Source organism: Camponotus vicinus, unplaced genomic scaffold, assembly GCF_025532165.1.
Source record: "Camponotus vicinus isolate PSW18456_S1 unplaced genomic scaffold, iyCamVici1.0 SCAF_8, whole genome shotgun sequence".
NCBI classification, from domain to species: domain Eukaryota; kingdom Metazoa; phylum Arthropoda; class Insecta; order Hymenoptera; family Formicidae; genus Camponotus; species Camponotus vicinus.
The window spans coordinates 16,876,749-16,892,589 of record NW_028141980.1 but is presented as its reverse complement, the minus strand read 5'-3'; the positions used below and the strand labels follow the sequence as shown (position 1 = coordinate 16,892,589).

Below are 15,841 nucleotides of genomic sequence, written 5' to 3'. Positions count from 1 at the left end.
TAAGACTAAATTGATATATAATACTCAAACGTTATGATTGTAACTTGATTTTATAAACATTGCAACAGAAAAAAAATCAATGATATTATAGTGTATTAATTAAATCGCTCAATATTTGTCCATATCATATATTTTACGTATTCAAAGTGAAAAGTAAATATTAAGTAACTATTATAAACGATTTGTATCTAGCCAATTTCTATCAAGAGATAATGTATCTTCATTTCTACATTACTCTTGCATAGAATACATAACGGTGAAGTAGGACATTGATAATTTTATTAGCTGCAAACGAAAATAATTCTTCTATTACATTATTGATTTGTATTATTCTAAATCTGAGTTGTAATTTATAACTCGTACCATGGTAAAACACTCTAAGGATGCCACAACCAGTCCGCCGATATTAAGATTTACAGTTTTGCTGCCTCTTAGTAATATAAAAAGTATTAACTTCTGTGCGTGTAGTGGTGCTATATACCATCGACTATTGTATCTATGAAAAAATTATCATTTAATAAAATAAATAAATATATAATTAACAATAAAGGAGATATGTAGAATATATTATATGTGTATATACACACAATTATGTGAATGCAATATCTACATCTTACGCTAAAAAGTATATGTGATTGTTATGATTTATAATTTCTTGGCCGGCATAGTTAACTACAAACATATATAAAAGAATGGTAAACACAAATAACACGTGTAACAAAAATGCTTCCTTATCTCCAAGCAATGCACTTCGAAAAATCTAAAACATTAGATGTGAGTGTAGTTATCATTTTTCATATATATAATATTATATATTTATAAATTTTAAAGAAAAAAAATCTGAGCGTGTGAATTATTCGTATTTTTTACTTATAATTTTTTTTCTAACATTATCATTCTTTATAAAGAATAATAATGTTAGAAAAAAAATTATAAGCGAAGAATACGAAAAATTCACTTGCTCAGATTTTTTTTTTCTATAAAATTTATAAATTTATAATTGCACTATGTGATATTTGTATTATCGTTTTATTGCTTTCTGATTGTATTTTTGTCATTTACGAGTTCTTTGAATTTTATTTTATAAAATATTTTTTATATATGTTATATTGAACAATAAGTTTCAAGAATTCGAAAAAAAGCATGTTTCAAGATTTTTGAGAAAAAACTTACTCCAAAAATATTCAGGCTCAAAGAAATCACGTTAATTATTACTAATAAGGAGACAGAGCCTTTAAAAGCAGATGTTAAAAATTCGGAAAACCTTTAAGAGAAATGAAATGCAATTATAATGATCACTATGTAATTGCTACAGCATGCATACCAACTTTATAGCCTTGTGATGAATTTCAACAGCATCAATTATTTGTTTATAAATTATAGTCTGATTTTCCAGATTAATATTGTCGAGTATTTTAATGGTCATTGCATTTTCGATGCGATAACTATGAATATAATTTTTTTCTATAATTATATAAGATATATACAAAGAAATAACATTTTTTCGTATTTTTTGTTTCTATTTTAGATAAAAAATTGCAGACTGAGATATTTTTCATATAGAGAGACTAATCATAATAATAATCATTCATTTCTTTAAAGTAGTAATTTATAAATTTATGTATTAAGATTAAAGATGTGGCAAAATTTTTATACATATTTCAATATTGTTTCTTATCTATTCAGAGTAAAAGTCAATGATCTGTTACATCTATATCCGGAGAAGAATAGATCGAAAGAAAGGCGTAACAATAATTCTGAATCGGACATTTTGTTGGGTGACTCAGGTTGAATAAACTCTTAGGCCCGAAAAGCACATAAACCGTTTATCGCTATTTCACTGTTTTCGAATATTCAGTGGCCTTCTTTTTCGATTAGAGAATGTAACATCTTTTATATAGGACGGAATTAAATGCGACGATCAAAGAAAAGATTTTAATGAACGGAGAAATATTTTATTAAAAATCTAAATTTATTCTAAAATATAATATAAAAGATTTGTATAAATGATTTTATAATAATTATTAGGTTATTAATCTGGTTTGCATGCATGTACAGGGTGTTTCCGCAACATACACATCATTAAGTCGGGTTGCCTATCTGCCCATTCAGGGGCATGCTTTACTGGGCTCGCAGAATAAGATCAAAATGGGAATAAGAAAAAGGGAATCGGTTTTTATCACTCTATTATAATGAACAGTTGTGAAATTTAACAATATAAATAAAATATTCATTTAATAATAGATAAAATAATAATAGATATAATAACATAAATAAAATTTAATAAACAAATTTGGACAAATATAATGAAAGATACTTATGATGAAAAATATATTTGATTTTTGAATATAATAAATTATAAAAACTCGATATAATCACTATTTTCTTCTAAACATATAGCAATCCTGCTGAAAACGTCTTTCACTTTTATCAGAAGGGTGATCTTTGCCCATGGATCTTACGCCTATGGACCTTTTTATATGGAACATCTGTAATTACAATATGTTATTATATGGAACATCTCATTCTTAAAAAATAAAATATATCACACTCTGCCAGAAAATGCAGAAATTTTTAAAATTAGAATTCGTAATGCGTGTGCAGAGATCACTTCTCTCATGATAAGTCGCATGAAAAAAAATTTCATGCGCAGAATTGCTTTATGTTTAGAAGAAGATGATGGTTATATTGAACATTTATTATAATTTATTTCATTTATAGATAAAAAATATTTGTCATTATAAGTATATTTTATTATATTTATTTATTATATTTTTTACTATATTTGTTCAAATTTATTTATTAAATTTACGTTATTAATATATGTTAATATATATTATTATTTATTATTAAATATTATAATTAAATGTTATAATATGTTATTAAACAAATTTGTCAATTTGTTAGAATTGAATATTTATATATATTATTATTATAAGTATATTATTAAAAATATATGACATATAAATATATAATATATATTATTAAATATATATTTTATCTATATTATTAAATTTCGCAATTGTTTACTATAATAAAATGATAAGATTTCCGTCCTTTCCTTACTCCCCATTGAACTCGCATTCTAATCTCATTCAGCAAGCCCAATAAAGTATGCCCCTGACGGTGGGCATCCCGACTTAATGATGTGTATGTTGCGGAAACACCCGTGTATGCGCGCGTCAGTGTATGTATAATTACAATATGTATTTTTTTCAGTTAATTAAAAAGGTAAATGAGTAAGAAAGTGTTTGTGTATAAGGAAAGAATAAAATCGACAATTTTATTTATTATAGATAGAAAAAGTGGGCATTACTGAGTTAGAAGATATGTGAATAGATAAGTCGATACAGAATTAATTTATATCTAAGAAAACTTACTTATATCATAGTTTCTATTTGTTTAGAAGATATCGATGTGATCTTATCGATATGTTTACAATTTGCTCCACGATTATTAATGTTGTCGACAAATGAATTGTTAAGGAAGTTATGTATTGTAGAAAAGACTATTTCGTCGAATGACTACTTTTTATCTCCACCAATCAAATTGTTGCAAAATCTCGAAGGAAAGAAATCGGCAGGATAGAATCGGTAGAACGTAACAGATCAATAAAATAAATATTATTTTGAAGTTTTCTCTATAAATCGAACAGAATTTGATATATATCACACATACATCTTTAGGGGATTGTTGTAGTTATGGCAACAATTTTTTAAAAGAATTAGATAAATTTTACTTTGAATCTATTGTATCGAATTTTAAAATAACGTTAAAATTTTATTGGCTTTGGAGTGGATACAGAAACTTTTTTTAAAAACTTTTGAAACTTATTACAAAGTGTCATTAAACATTTTCAATTAATCTCTTTTCTCTACTTTTTCATAAAATATTCTTGCATCCAAATTAGAGCTCTTTGGTACTATTAAAAAATGCCATATTTTTATTTAAAATAGGATAAAAATACGAAATAATATTATTTATTTTCAGACCATGCTGTATAATTTTTATATAAAATTAGTAATATTAGTAATATTGACATATTAAGAAGAAAAATAAAAGATTTGCAATTATTTTCATAATTATTCCTAAATACAATTTTTTCACCTTGCCATTCGAAACATTCCACATGCACATATAATATATCCTACAAGTATTGTTCCTGTTCCTGTCAAGGTAGTTGCCCCTATACAAATAACTATGTTTTTATGTAGTAAAATTAAATAGAAATATTTTTCTTGATCGACAAAATACTCAGTCACGATTTGCACTGTCTGGCGTGGTTGAGACTCGTTTATATGTAAATCAGTACCAAGAACCTGTGGCCAAATTGGCAGTAAAATGGCAATAAATGCACCGCAAATAGCGAGCGCTAAGGACATTTAGAAGAAATAGTTACATAAACTGTTATTTGTTTATGTTTCGAAATATGTCGTTTCTGCATGTTTCAAGAAACATGGATTTCCTTTTTAAAAACTTTATTGCTTCAGTGTTGTTTTCTCTAATATTTTTGTAACATGTTGATTGTGAAATTTGGTATATTGTTAATGTAATAATATAATGATTACTCTCAATAATTAAACACGTATAAAAATGTAAATATAAATACTTTCGTATTGCAACTTTTATAATTTTTTTATTTTATTAGAATTATGTAAAATATACAGGATGTCCCGAAACTAACGCTTGATATTTTAAAGGCAGATTCTCTGGCCAATTTAAAAACGATTTTTCCTCAGTGAAAATGTTGCGGCATTAATAGTTTTCGAGTTATAAACGATTGAAAATAAAGGGTTTTTCGCAAACTGAGGCTTATGGGAATAAAATATTAATAAAGTCACATTCTTTAGTTAATTTTAGATAGAGTTTACTTTAATAGAATTTTAATTTAAGGCTTAGTTAGAAAGATACATGATGACAAAAATTGGGAATATGCAAAAAATAATGATCTCCCTCGACATTTTCGCTGAGGAAAAATCGTTTTTAAATTGGCCAGAGAATCTGCCTTTAAAATATCAAGCGTTAGTTTCGGGACACCCTGTATATAAAGAGAGTCAATCAAATTATAATCAAAGCAATCAAAATAATCAAATTAAATATGTTGAATGTTTAAATTAATTTTTTGAATATTTTATTGAAATATTTGGATTTCTATCGTGATTGTAATGAGTTTAATTTCACTTTAATATTTGATTGTAATAAGAAATAATATCTTACATATAGTTGTAAAACACTTTGCATTACTTCCATATTTTTCCATAATAGCAATTTCGTTTTCGTCTTTTAACTCATCACAAATATTTTGAATTTGCTCCAATAAACATTTTACCTATAATAATAACCATGTTAATAATATTCAACATTGTCTTAAATTCAGCAATTTAAATTATTGCGTCTAAAAATTTATTTATTTAGAGAAGTTGAACAAATTCAATGAGAAGAATCAACTTACACTATGAGCATTCATCCAAAAAGAATAGTATTTAATTACGTAAACACTAAAAAACATTGCGGTAGAAAAAACTTTGATGATAAACTCAGGTGTGCATTCTGTAGTTATAAGCGCTGTGAGCTACAATCAATCAATTTAATAAAGAAATTGGATTAAAAGAAACACGCTCTTTTATCTCAATTAACAAATAAAATTTTTTTACTTCATAATTTATATATAATAATTTAATAAAATATTTATAAATATTATTAACATTTTATCTGAAATAATTAAATTTATTTAAATAATCTAATTATATTTAGGAGTAGCATAAAGGCATTTGCTACAACTAAACTAAATAAACTTTATATTAAACAATAATATTATTAAAAATATAGGCGTACCTGGAATATAATAAAGCTTGTCAAAATGCTAAAGAATAAGAATATTTGAAAGCGAACGAATTTTGATTGCTGATAGGGCCATAAACCAACTGCAAGTAGAAGAATTCTATTAAGGTTAAAATATTGAGTCTTGATGCAAATCATTACTCTAAGAACATAGAAACGTGTTTGATTGCAAAAATAACGGCAAGGGTTCATTTCTTTTTTTTCTTTCTTTAAATTGGATATTTTGTAATTTTCTCGAAAATAACTTCCGGAATATATTTTATCAAAAATTGCGTCATTTAATATGAACTAAAGATAATACAAAATAATGGAAATAAAGTTCCTATCTCCTATAATTTAACAATTTTATTAAAAAAGGGATGATTAAGTGATCGATTTTACGTGGGGAGAACTTTAACAAGTGTTTTTTTTCACATAAAGAAACATACAGAAGGGGTAACTTGTCGATCGAAGTCTGCGCAAGCGTAATTGCCTCTCTTCCAGCGACGCGGTTTCACGTGTCTCAGTTTTGTGCGTGCACTCGTCGGGGATGTTTCACTTTGGGGAGGAGCGTTACGACTTGTTGACTTGTCATGCATGTGTATCAACGTATCAATTATAAAATTATTGCGGGCGGAATATAAGGTAGGAAGTTTAATTTCTAATTCAGGACTTCCTACATTTTATCGTAACATTTAATATTAAAAAATATTAAAAAATAATTTTCTTTTTTCTGGTTTAGTATATATAATGGTATTCCATACATACGTCGAATTGCACACACATACTAATATTGGTGGATAAATTTCTCATAAAATACTTGTGGACAGAGTCTTACATTTTAGTAGAAATTACTGTTGCGTTCGTCAGTTTATGATGACATGCTTTAACGTGTTTCAGTTTTGCTCCATATAGTTTAGGTGCTATTAATTTGTTACAGTAATGAATTGTTACAGTAACAAGATAAAGCATACATGTTTTTTTTAATTTACTGTCAACATTGTTTTATATGCTTTCCTATTTCCTTAACAATTAGATACTTAGATTACAGTTTCATTTATCGATCCATTAGTGTTTTGTGGATAATAAATAATATCATTTGTGATGAACCACTAGTTATTTTGACTATTTTAATTCAATTAAATTAGTAATTAATACATCTTGTATCAAGTCTGCGTCGAGTAAAGAACGGTGAAGTATGATATTTCGGTACTCAACAACTGTAATGAGATTTATATTTTCTCGTTTTTCATGCTACTTGTTTTATTTAGCAAATAAAAATATTTTACAAATAAATAAATATATTTTCTTCATAATATACTATGTTTAGTTTAAATGTATGTGTACAGGGTGTTTCCGCACCATACACATTATTAAGTCGGGTTGCCTATCTACCCACTCAGGGGCATGCTTTACTGGGCTCGCAGAATAAGATCAAAATGGAAATAAGGAAAGAGGAATCTGTTTTTATCACTCTATTATAATAAACAGTTGTGAAATTTAATAATATAAATAAAATATTTATCTAATAATAAATAAAATAGTAATACATAAAATAACATAAATAAAATTTAATAAACAAATTTGGACAAATATAATGAATATTTGTAATGAAAAATATATTTGATTTTTAAATATAATAAATTATAAAAACTCGATATAATCACTATTTTCTTCTAAACATAGAGTAATCCTGCTGAAAATGTCTCTCACTTGTTTTATCAGAAGAGTGATTTCTGCCCATGGACCTTATGCCTATGGACTTTTTTATGTGGAACATCTTAAAAAATAAAATGTATCACACCCTGCCGGAAAATGCAGATATTCTTAAAAATAGAATTCGTAACGCATGTGCGGAGATCACTTCTTTTATGATAAGTCGCGTGAAAGAAAATTTCATGCGCAGAATTGCTTTATGTTTAGAAGAAGATGATGATTATATTGAACATTTATTATAATTTATTACATTTAAAGATCAAAAATATTTGTCATTATAAGTATATTTTATTATAAGTATATTTTATTTGTTTATTATATTTTTTACTATATATGTTCAAATTTATTTATTAAATTTATGTTATTAATATATGTTAATATATATTAATATTTATTATTAAATATTATAATTAAATATTATAATATGTTATTAAACAAATTTGTCAATTTATTAGAATTGAATATTTTATATATATTATTATTATCTATAATATTAAAAATATATTACATATAAATATATAATATATATTATTAAATATATATTTTATCTATATTATTAAATTTCGCAATTGTTTACTATAATAAAATGATAAGATTTCCCGCCCTTTTCCTTCCCCCGTTGAACTCGCATTCTAATCATATTCAGCGAGCCCAATAAAATATGCTCCTGACGATGGGCATCCCGACTTAATGATGTGTATGTTGCGGAAACACCCTGCACATTCAATTAATCTTTTAAATAGTAATGTTATAAAAAAATGTTTGTTAAAAAGAATGATAATTAAAAAGAACATTAGTTATTTTGTTTAAGAAGATTTATATAATGATATAATAAATAATTTTTAACAATATTTAAAATTAAGATTCATAAACACTTTTTTATAAGAGATATTTTGTTTCTCCTCTCATATAAAAACAACGCAAATGATAATATCTCTAACAATAATAACTAGTGAAAATCTCACTTTATTGCACATTATCGATTTTACTATAAAATACTGTACGAGATTGAAATGAAATGCATATTTTATTCGATTTTAAAAATAAAACTGTCATAACATCAAAAGAAATAATTAAAAATTTCTATATATATTCATTATATAAATGTATATAATCATTATATAAATCTTTTTGAACAAAGTAAGTCTTATTCCAAATACTTTTTTTATAATTCTATTATTAAAAAAATATAACAGATTTTATACACTTAAAACAAACATACTATATATTCTGACGTATCTCTTACCATAGCTGCACCCTCTAATGATCCCACAAACAATCCAGCAATATTTAGAGAGAAAACCTTGGTACTTCTTTGTAATAGGAATAGTATCATCTTCTGTACGTTTAAAGAAGTTGTATACCACCGAATATTGTATCTACATAATGATAAATTAATTTGATTGGAGATGAATAAAAAAATTTGATAATTACTTTTGTGTACCACACGCATATATTCATTCTTTGAATTATAGTATAATCATAATTCTATTTTTATAACTGGCAGAACGAGTGCGCGTACGTGATTGTATGATATAGATATTTTTCTTACGCAGTGGCAAACACATCATTATTATGATCCATAACTTCTTGCGCAACATAATTTCCTATAAACATATACCACATGAAAGTGATCACCCGTATTAAAGGAAATAAAAGTTTCTTGACATCATATCCGAATGACAGCATCTGAGAAATCTAAAGTGTGAGTGCAATAATAATTTTAGTAAGAGCTGAGCATTAATTTCAAATGAAATTTCGAATTAGACAGAATAATCAGCGAAAATTTAGTAGTTATTGGAAAATTCGAGAGTAACTGATTCCATGATAAAGTTTATAAATGTACTTTTGAGAGAAAGTTTAAGACTTACTCGAAAAAGATTGAGACTTGTACTAATCACTCCGACTGCTATCATAAAGGAGAACATTACTTTAAATCTGGATACGGATGAGTCTGAGAATCTTTGAAAAAAAAGAGAGCATTACGCATATATCTATGGTATGTATTATTCATTAAATATTTACCTCATGGCTTCGCGATGCATATTCACGGCACGAATCAATTCTTTGTAAATCAAATTTTTGTTTCGTAGACTGCCTTTTTGTGAAGTATCGACTGCCACTGATTGTTCGATACGATAACTGTAAGCAATTCTTTTTCCATAATTACATATTTCTCTTAAATCTTCATATTTTCAAAAATTCATAGTTTCTGCATTTTATTTTCTTACCTGGCGATTCGAAACATTCCGCAGGCATACTGTTGATAGACTATAAGTATAGTTCCTGACGCTAATATTGTAACTATTCCTATTAATAGAGCTGCGTTTGCATGCAATAAAATCCAATAGAAGTATTTTTTTTGATCAACAAAGTATTCAGTATCATGCGGAAGCGGAAAACGTGGTCGAGAGTCATTTATAGTTAATGGAGTATCGAGAAAGTACAACCAGAATGGATACAAAAGTGGAATGGGTATAGCTAATATGACAATCACTATAGAACGTTTAATAATCAATAATACACACATTATGTGAAAAGATTTACTGCAAAAATCTACTAATTGCTTTCAACCAAAACATATATACTTAACATTTAACAAAAGTCAAAAACAGTTATCTTACGTATTAATCCAACCGTGTAACGTTTTCCATATTTGCCATACTTTCTTATAATACAAATTTCATTTTCGTCCGTTAATTGATTATAGGTCTTCTGCAGTTGCTCTAACAAATATTTCACCTATTATTTTTTATAAGGTATTATTTTTATTAAATTTAGAGAAGAGATATCTTTATATTATATGAAAATATTTATTTTTGTGAAATATTTGTTTGTGTACTCACACGAATGTGTTATGCAAAATTTCGATCTACTTACAATATTAATGTTAATTCTAAACCAACTGTATTTAATAACAAAAATAATGTAAAATGATGCAGAAGAGATAACATCGATCAAAAGATCCGGAGTACATTTTGAAGTTAAAAATGTTGTAAACTGCAAATAATAATTTTATATTCTATTATTTGTATTAATATTATTATTATTTTTAATTTGATTAGAAATTACAAGTCCTAAACAAATCATTTACTGTTAGTTTTATTTATTGTAATTTTTCATTTTGGTTGCAAACATATTATTGTAATTATTTTCTTTTTACATTCTTTTATTCTTTAACGTTAAATACATACACATATACATACATACATATATATATAAATTTATTCTCAATATTTCCAATATATATAAATATAAATATATATATATATATGTATGTATGTATATGTGTATGTATTTAACGTTAAAGAATAAAAGAATGTAAAAAGAAAATAATTACAATAATATGTTTGCAACCAAAATGAAAAATTACAATAAATAAAACTAACAGTAAATGATTTGTTCATTCGTACAATTAAAAATATAGACGTACCTGAAATATAACACAGGTTGTCAAAATAGCAAAAAACAGGATTAATTGAAATGCAACGAGTTTCGATTGCTGATAAGGCCATAAACCAACCGAGAGTAGCAGAATTCGATTAATGTTGATATATAAACAGTCGATCCAGATCATTTCTCCGCGAACATCAAAATAAATTTAACGCGAAAGAAAATATTGTTTTGTTCATTCCCTTCTATCAGCCAATTTCCCTTAGATTGACCAATTGTGCTATAACTTTATTTTACTATTATAAATTCTAATGCAAATTGCGTGATTTCATATAAATGTAGCGTAATATCATCGTGAAATCATTTTGAAGAAACATGTGGAATTATACACCTTTCCTCGCGATAGAATGTATAATTAAATAATTGATTTTGATGTTGGCGGAAATATAACACATGTTCATTTCCCATAAATAATAACTCCATAAAAGAATTTCTCTTCATTTCTCTTATAAATAAATCGCACATGCGCATTTGACACTTTGCAACGATGTATTATTAACTCGCTTTAGTCTAGTGCTTGCACTTGTAAGTGACGGTCTATCCACCAGAACATTAGTTGTTCCATTTAAAACTTCGACATATTAATAGATACAAATAATAATGTAATAAAGAATGCTTTCTTATTTCCAAATAGTGAACTTTGACAAATCGAAAATCGTGATTGTAATTATCATTTGTTATTATTCGTTTTTATTTTTCATATTTTCAATCAGTGAAATAATAATGTTAAAAAGAATTAGAAGCGAGAAATACAAAAAAAAGTTACATGCTAACATTTTCTTATCTTAAGAATTTATAACATGATATTTTTATAACATGATATTGCATGATTTGACATTTGCATGATTTGACATTTGTATCATCAAATATTTTTATTGCTTTCTACTTGTATTTTTGTCATCTGTGAATTTCTTTAATTTTGGTTAGTATAAAAAAATATTTTATAATAATTTTATAATAATTTTGCATTACGCAATTCAGTGTAAATTAACAATACAGAATAATGGAAACAAAGTTTTTATAATTTAACAATTTTAAAGAAGAGATGATTAAACGATTGATTTCACGTGGAAAGAAATGATTTAAATTTGATAAATATTTGTTTCACATATATGAATAACATAAATGAGGGGTATCTTCTCGATCGAAGTTTGCGCAAGCGTAATTATTTCTTTTCCAGTGACACGGTTTCTCACGTGCCTTATCCTTGCGCGTATAAGAGTTATTTCACTTTGGAAAGCAACATTTGATTCATTATGCATTGACTTATCAATTGTAAAATTATTATCGGCAAAATATGAAAGAGCTTTATCGCTATAATTCGGAACTTTCTATATTTTTTGTAGCGGTCGATATTGAAAATCTTCTTTTTTTTAGTTTTGTACATAATCTTATTTCACACATTCGCGACATTACACACACTTATACAATAATTCATCGATGGATGTTTATATTTGTCATAAAATACCTCTGAACAAGGAATCTTATATCTTGATGGAATTACTGTTGCACTCGTCAGTTCATGATGACATATTTTAACGTGTTTCAGTTTTGCTCCATATAGTTTAGGTGCTATTAATTTGTTACAATAACGAATTGTTATAATAACAAGATAAAAAAACATGTTTTTTTAATTTCCTGTCAACATTGCTTTATATGCTTTCCTATTTCCTTAACAATTAGATACTTAGATTACAGTTTCATTTATCGATCCATTAGTGTTTAGTGGATAATAAATAATATTATTTGTGATCAACCACTAGTTATTTTGACTATTTTAATTCAATTAAATTAGTAATTAATACATCAAGTATCAAGTCTGCATCGAGTAAAGAACGGTGAAGTATGATATTTCGGTACTCAACAACTGTAATGAGATTTATATTTTCTCGTTTTTCATGCTACTTGTTTTACTTAATAAATAAATATATTTTACAATAAATAAATACATTTTCGTCATAATATACCATGTTTAGTTTAAATGTATACATTCAATTAATCTTTTAAATAATAATGTTATAAAAAAATGTTTGTTAAACAGAATGATAAGTAAAAAGAATATTAGTTATTTTGCTTAAGAAGATTTATATAATGATATAATAAATAATTTTTAACAATATTTAAAATTAAGATTCATAAACAATTTTTTATAATATATATTTTGTCTCTCCCTTTATATAAAAGCAACATAAATGATAATATCTCTAACGACTAGTGAAAATCTTACTTTATTGTAAGTTATCGACTTTCCCATAAAATACTATATAAGATTAAAATAAAATGCATATATTCTCCGATTTTAAAAATAGAACTGTCATAGCATGAAAAAAGAATTAAAAATTTCTATATATATATTCATTATATACAAATATACATAGTCCTTATATAAATCTTTTTAAACAAAGTGAGTCTTATTCCAAATACTCTATTTTATAACACTATTATTTAAAAAATATAACAGACTTTATACACTTAAAACAAACATACTATATATTCTGACGTATCTCTTACCATAGCTGCACCCTCTAATGATCCCACAAACAATCCAGCAATATTTAAAGAGAAAACCTTGGTACTTCTTTGCAATAGGAATAGTATCATCTTCTGTACGTTTAAAGAAGTTGTATACCACCGAATATTGTATCTACATAACGACAAATTAATTTGATTGGAGATGCATAAAAAAATTCGATAATTACTTTTGTATTCCACACGCACATTATATTCGTTATTTTTTAATTATAGTATAATCATAATTCTATTTTTATAACTGGCAAAACGAGTGCGCGTACATGATTGTATGGTATAGATATTTTCCTTACGCAGTGGCAAACACAACATTATTATGATCTATAATTTTTTGCGCAACATAATTTCCTATAAACATGTAGAACATGAAAATTATCACACGTATTAAAGGAAATAAAAGTTTCTTGACATCATATCCGAATGACAGTATCTGAGAAATCTAAAATGCAAGTGTAATAATAAAATTAGTAAGAGCTGAGCATTAATTTCAAATGGAATTTCGAATCACACAGAATAATCAGCGAAAATTTAATAGTTATTGAAAAATTCGATAGTAACTGATTCCACGATAATGTTTATAAATGTACTTTTAAGAGAAACTTTAAGACTTACTCGAAAGAGATTGAGACTTGTACTTATCACTCCGACTGCTATCATAAAGGAGAACATTACTTTAAATCTGGATATGGATGAGTCTGAGAATCTTTGAAAAAAAGAGATCATTACGCATATATCTATGTATTATTCATTAAATATTCACCTCATGGCTTGGCGATGCATATCCACGGCACGAATCAATTTCTTGTAAATCAAATTCTTGTTTTGTAGACTGCCTTTTCGTGAAATATCAACTGCCAGTGATTGTTCGATACGATAACTGCAAGCGATTCTTTTTCCATAATTATATATTTCTCTTAAATCTTCATATTTTCAAAAATTCATAGTTTCTGCATTTTATCTTCTTACCTGGCAATTCGAAACATTCCACAGGCATACTGTAGGTAGACTATAAGTATAGCTCCTGTCGCTAATATTGTAACTATTCCTATTAATAGAGCTGCGTTTGCATGCAATAAAATCCAATAGAAGTATTTTTTTTGATCGACAAAGTACTCAGTATCATGTGGAAGCGGAAAACGTGATCGAGAGTCGTTTATAGTTAATGGAGTATCGAGAAAGTATAGCCAGAATGGATACAAAAGTGGAACGGGTATAACTAATATGACAATCACTATAGAACGTTTAATGATCAATAACACATGCACTATGTGAACAAATTTACTACAAAAATTTACTAATTGCTTTCAACCAAAACATATATTCTTAACATTTAACGAAAGTCAAAAACATTTGTCTTACGTATTAATCCAATCGTGTAACGTTTTCCATAGTTGCCATACTTTCTTATAATACAAATTTCATTTTCGTTTGTTAATTGATTATAGGTCTTCTGCAGTTGCTCCAACAAATATTTTACCTATCGTTTTTTATACGGTATTACTTTTATTAAATTTAGAGAAGAGATATATTCATATTATGATAAAATTTATTTTCGTGAAATATTTGTTTGTGTACTCACACGAATGTGCTATGCAAAATTTCTGTTTACTTACAATATTAATGTTAATTTTAAACCAACTGTATTTGATAACAAAAATAATGTAAAATAATGCAGAAGAAAAAACATCGATCAAAAGATCCGGAGTACATTTTGAAGTTAAAAGTGTTGTAAACTGCAAATAAAATTATTTTATATTCTATTATTTGTATTAAAATTATTATTATTTTTAATATGATTAGAAATTACAAGTCCTAAATTATATATATATAATTTAGGACTTGTAATTTCTTATATATATATATATATATATATATATATATATGTATGTATGTATGTATGTATGTATGTATGTATGTATTCAATGTTAATAATAAAAGAATGTAGAAAGAAAATAATTACAATAATATGTTTTTAACCAAAATGAAAAATTATAAAAATAAATAAAACTAACAGTAAATTATTTGTTTATTCGTACAATTAAAAATATAGACGTACCTGAAATATAATACAAGTTGTCAAAATAGCAGAAAACAGGATTAATTGAAATGCAACGAGTTTCGATTGTTGATAAGGCCATAAACCAACCGAGAGTAGCAGAATTCGATTAATGCTGATATATAAACAGTCGATCCAGATCATCTCTCCGCGAACATCAGAATAAATTTAATGCGAAAAAAATATTAGTTTGTTGATTCCCTTCGATCAGCCAATTTCTCTTAGATTGGCCAATTGTGCTATAGTTTTATTTTACTATTTTAAATT

At 26.0% G+C, this 15,841-nt stretch overlaps 4 protein-coding genes across 11 annotated transcripts in view; 1 reads left to right on the top strand and 3 right to left on the bottom strand.

Annotated features, from left to right (window-relative positions):
- Nucleotides 1-15,841, top strand: part of Slob (Slowpoke binding protein) — a 357,719-nt gene that overhangs the window by 48,966 nt on the left and 292,912 nt on the right. For 4 of the 8 annotated variants that reach the window (XM_083107072.1, XM_083107071.1, XM_083107080.1 and 1 more), the window contains exon 1: nucleotides 6,318-6,465. The exons of 2 other annotated variants lie outside the window; for them this stretch is intronic. The gene's annotated coding sequence lies outside the window, so the exon portion shown is untranslated. Of the gene's footprint in view, nucleotides 1-6,317; nucleotides 6,466-15,841 lie in introns of those variants that run through there. 2 more of the 8 variants (XM_083107074.1, XM_083107076.1) reach the window with 1 other exon arrangement.
- Nucleotides 172-5,989, bottom strand: LOC145976127 (uncharacterized). Its single transcript, XM_083107101.1, has 9 exons — nucleotides 5,836-5,989; nucleotides 5,453-5,572; nucleotides 5,218-5,329; nucleotides 4,108-4,372; nucleotides 1,329-1,445; nucleotides 1,174-1,264; nucleotides 618-760; nucleotides 364-496; nucleotides 172-285 (listed from the first exon to the last, which is right to left on the bottom strand). The coding sequence occupies exons 1-9, from the start codon at nucleotides 5,977-5,979 to the stop codon at nucleotides 232-234; spliced, it is 1,179 nt and encodes a 392-aa protein (XP_082963227.1). The 5' UTR covers nucleotides 5,980-5,989; the 3' UTR covers nucleotides 172-231.
- On the bottom strand, nucleotides 9,085-10,066 carry LOC145976415 (uncharacterized). The gene is made up of 4 exons (XM_083107471.1): nucleotides 9,768-10,066; nucleotides 9,562-9,678; nucleotides 9,408-9,498; nucleotides 9,085-9,234 (listed from the first exon to the last, which is right to left on the bottom strand). The coding sequence occupies exons 1-4, from the start codon at nucleotides 10,064-10,066 to the stop codon at nucleotides 9,085-9,087; spliced, it is 657 nt and encodes a 218-aa protein (XP_082963597.1).
- LOC145976148 (uncharacterized) lies at nucleotides 12,803-15,736 on the bottom strand (the record flags this gene model as incomplete). The annotated part of the gene is made up of 9 exons (XM_083107123.1): nucleotides 12,803-12,856; nucleotides 13,501-13,633; nucleotides 13,812-13,957; nucleotides 14,131-14,221; nucleotides 14,279-14,395; nucleotides 14,485-14,749; nucleotides 14,878-14,995; nucleotides 15,132-15,251; nucleotides 15,575-15,736. Coding segments are annotated over 9 exons (1,206 nt in total), but the record flags the coding sequence as incomplete, so codon positions are not given.

Excerpts from the sequence above, each read along its gene's own strand:
- LOC145976415 (XM_083107471.1), bottom strand. The coding sequence starts at position 10,066 with ATGTGTGTATTATTGATTATTAAACGTTCTATAGTGATTGTCATATTA. Across the intron at positions 9,499-9,561 it reads ATGCATCGCGAAGCCATGAG|ATTCTCAGACTCATCCGTAT; the intron begins GTAAATATTTAA and ends TTTTTTTCAAAG. Across the intron at positions 9,235-9,407 it reads CAAGTCTCAATCTTTTTCGA|ATTTCTCAGATGCTGTCATT; the intron begins GTAAGTCTTAAA and ends CTCACACTTTAG.
- LOC145976127 (XM_083107101.1), bottom strand. The coding sequence starts at position 5,979 with ATGATTTGCATCAAGACTCAATATTTTAACCTTAATAGAATTCTTCTA. Across the intron at positions 5,573-5,835 it reads CAAGCTTTATTATATTCCAG|CTCACAGCGCTTATAACTAC; the intron begins GTACGCCTATAT and ends GATTGATTGTAG. Across the intron at positions 497-617 it reads AATCACATATACTTTTTAGC|ATACAATAGTCGATGGTATA; the intron begins GTAAGATGTAGA and ends ATTTTTTCATAG.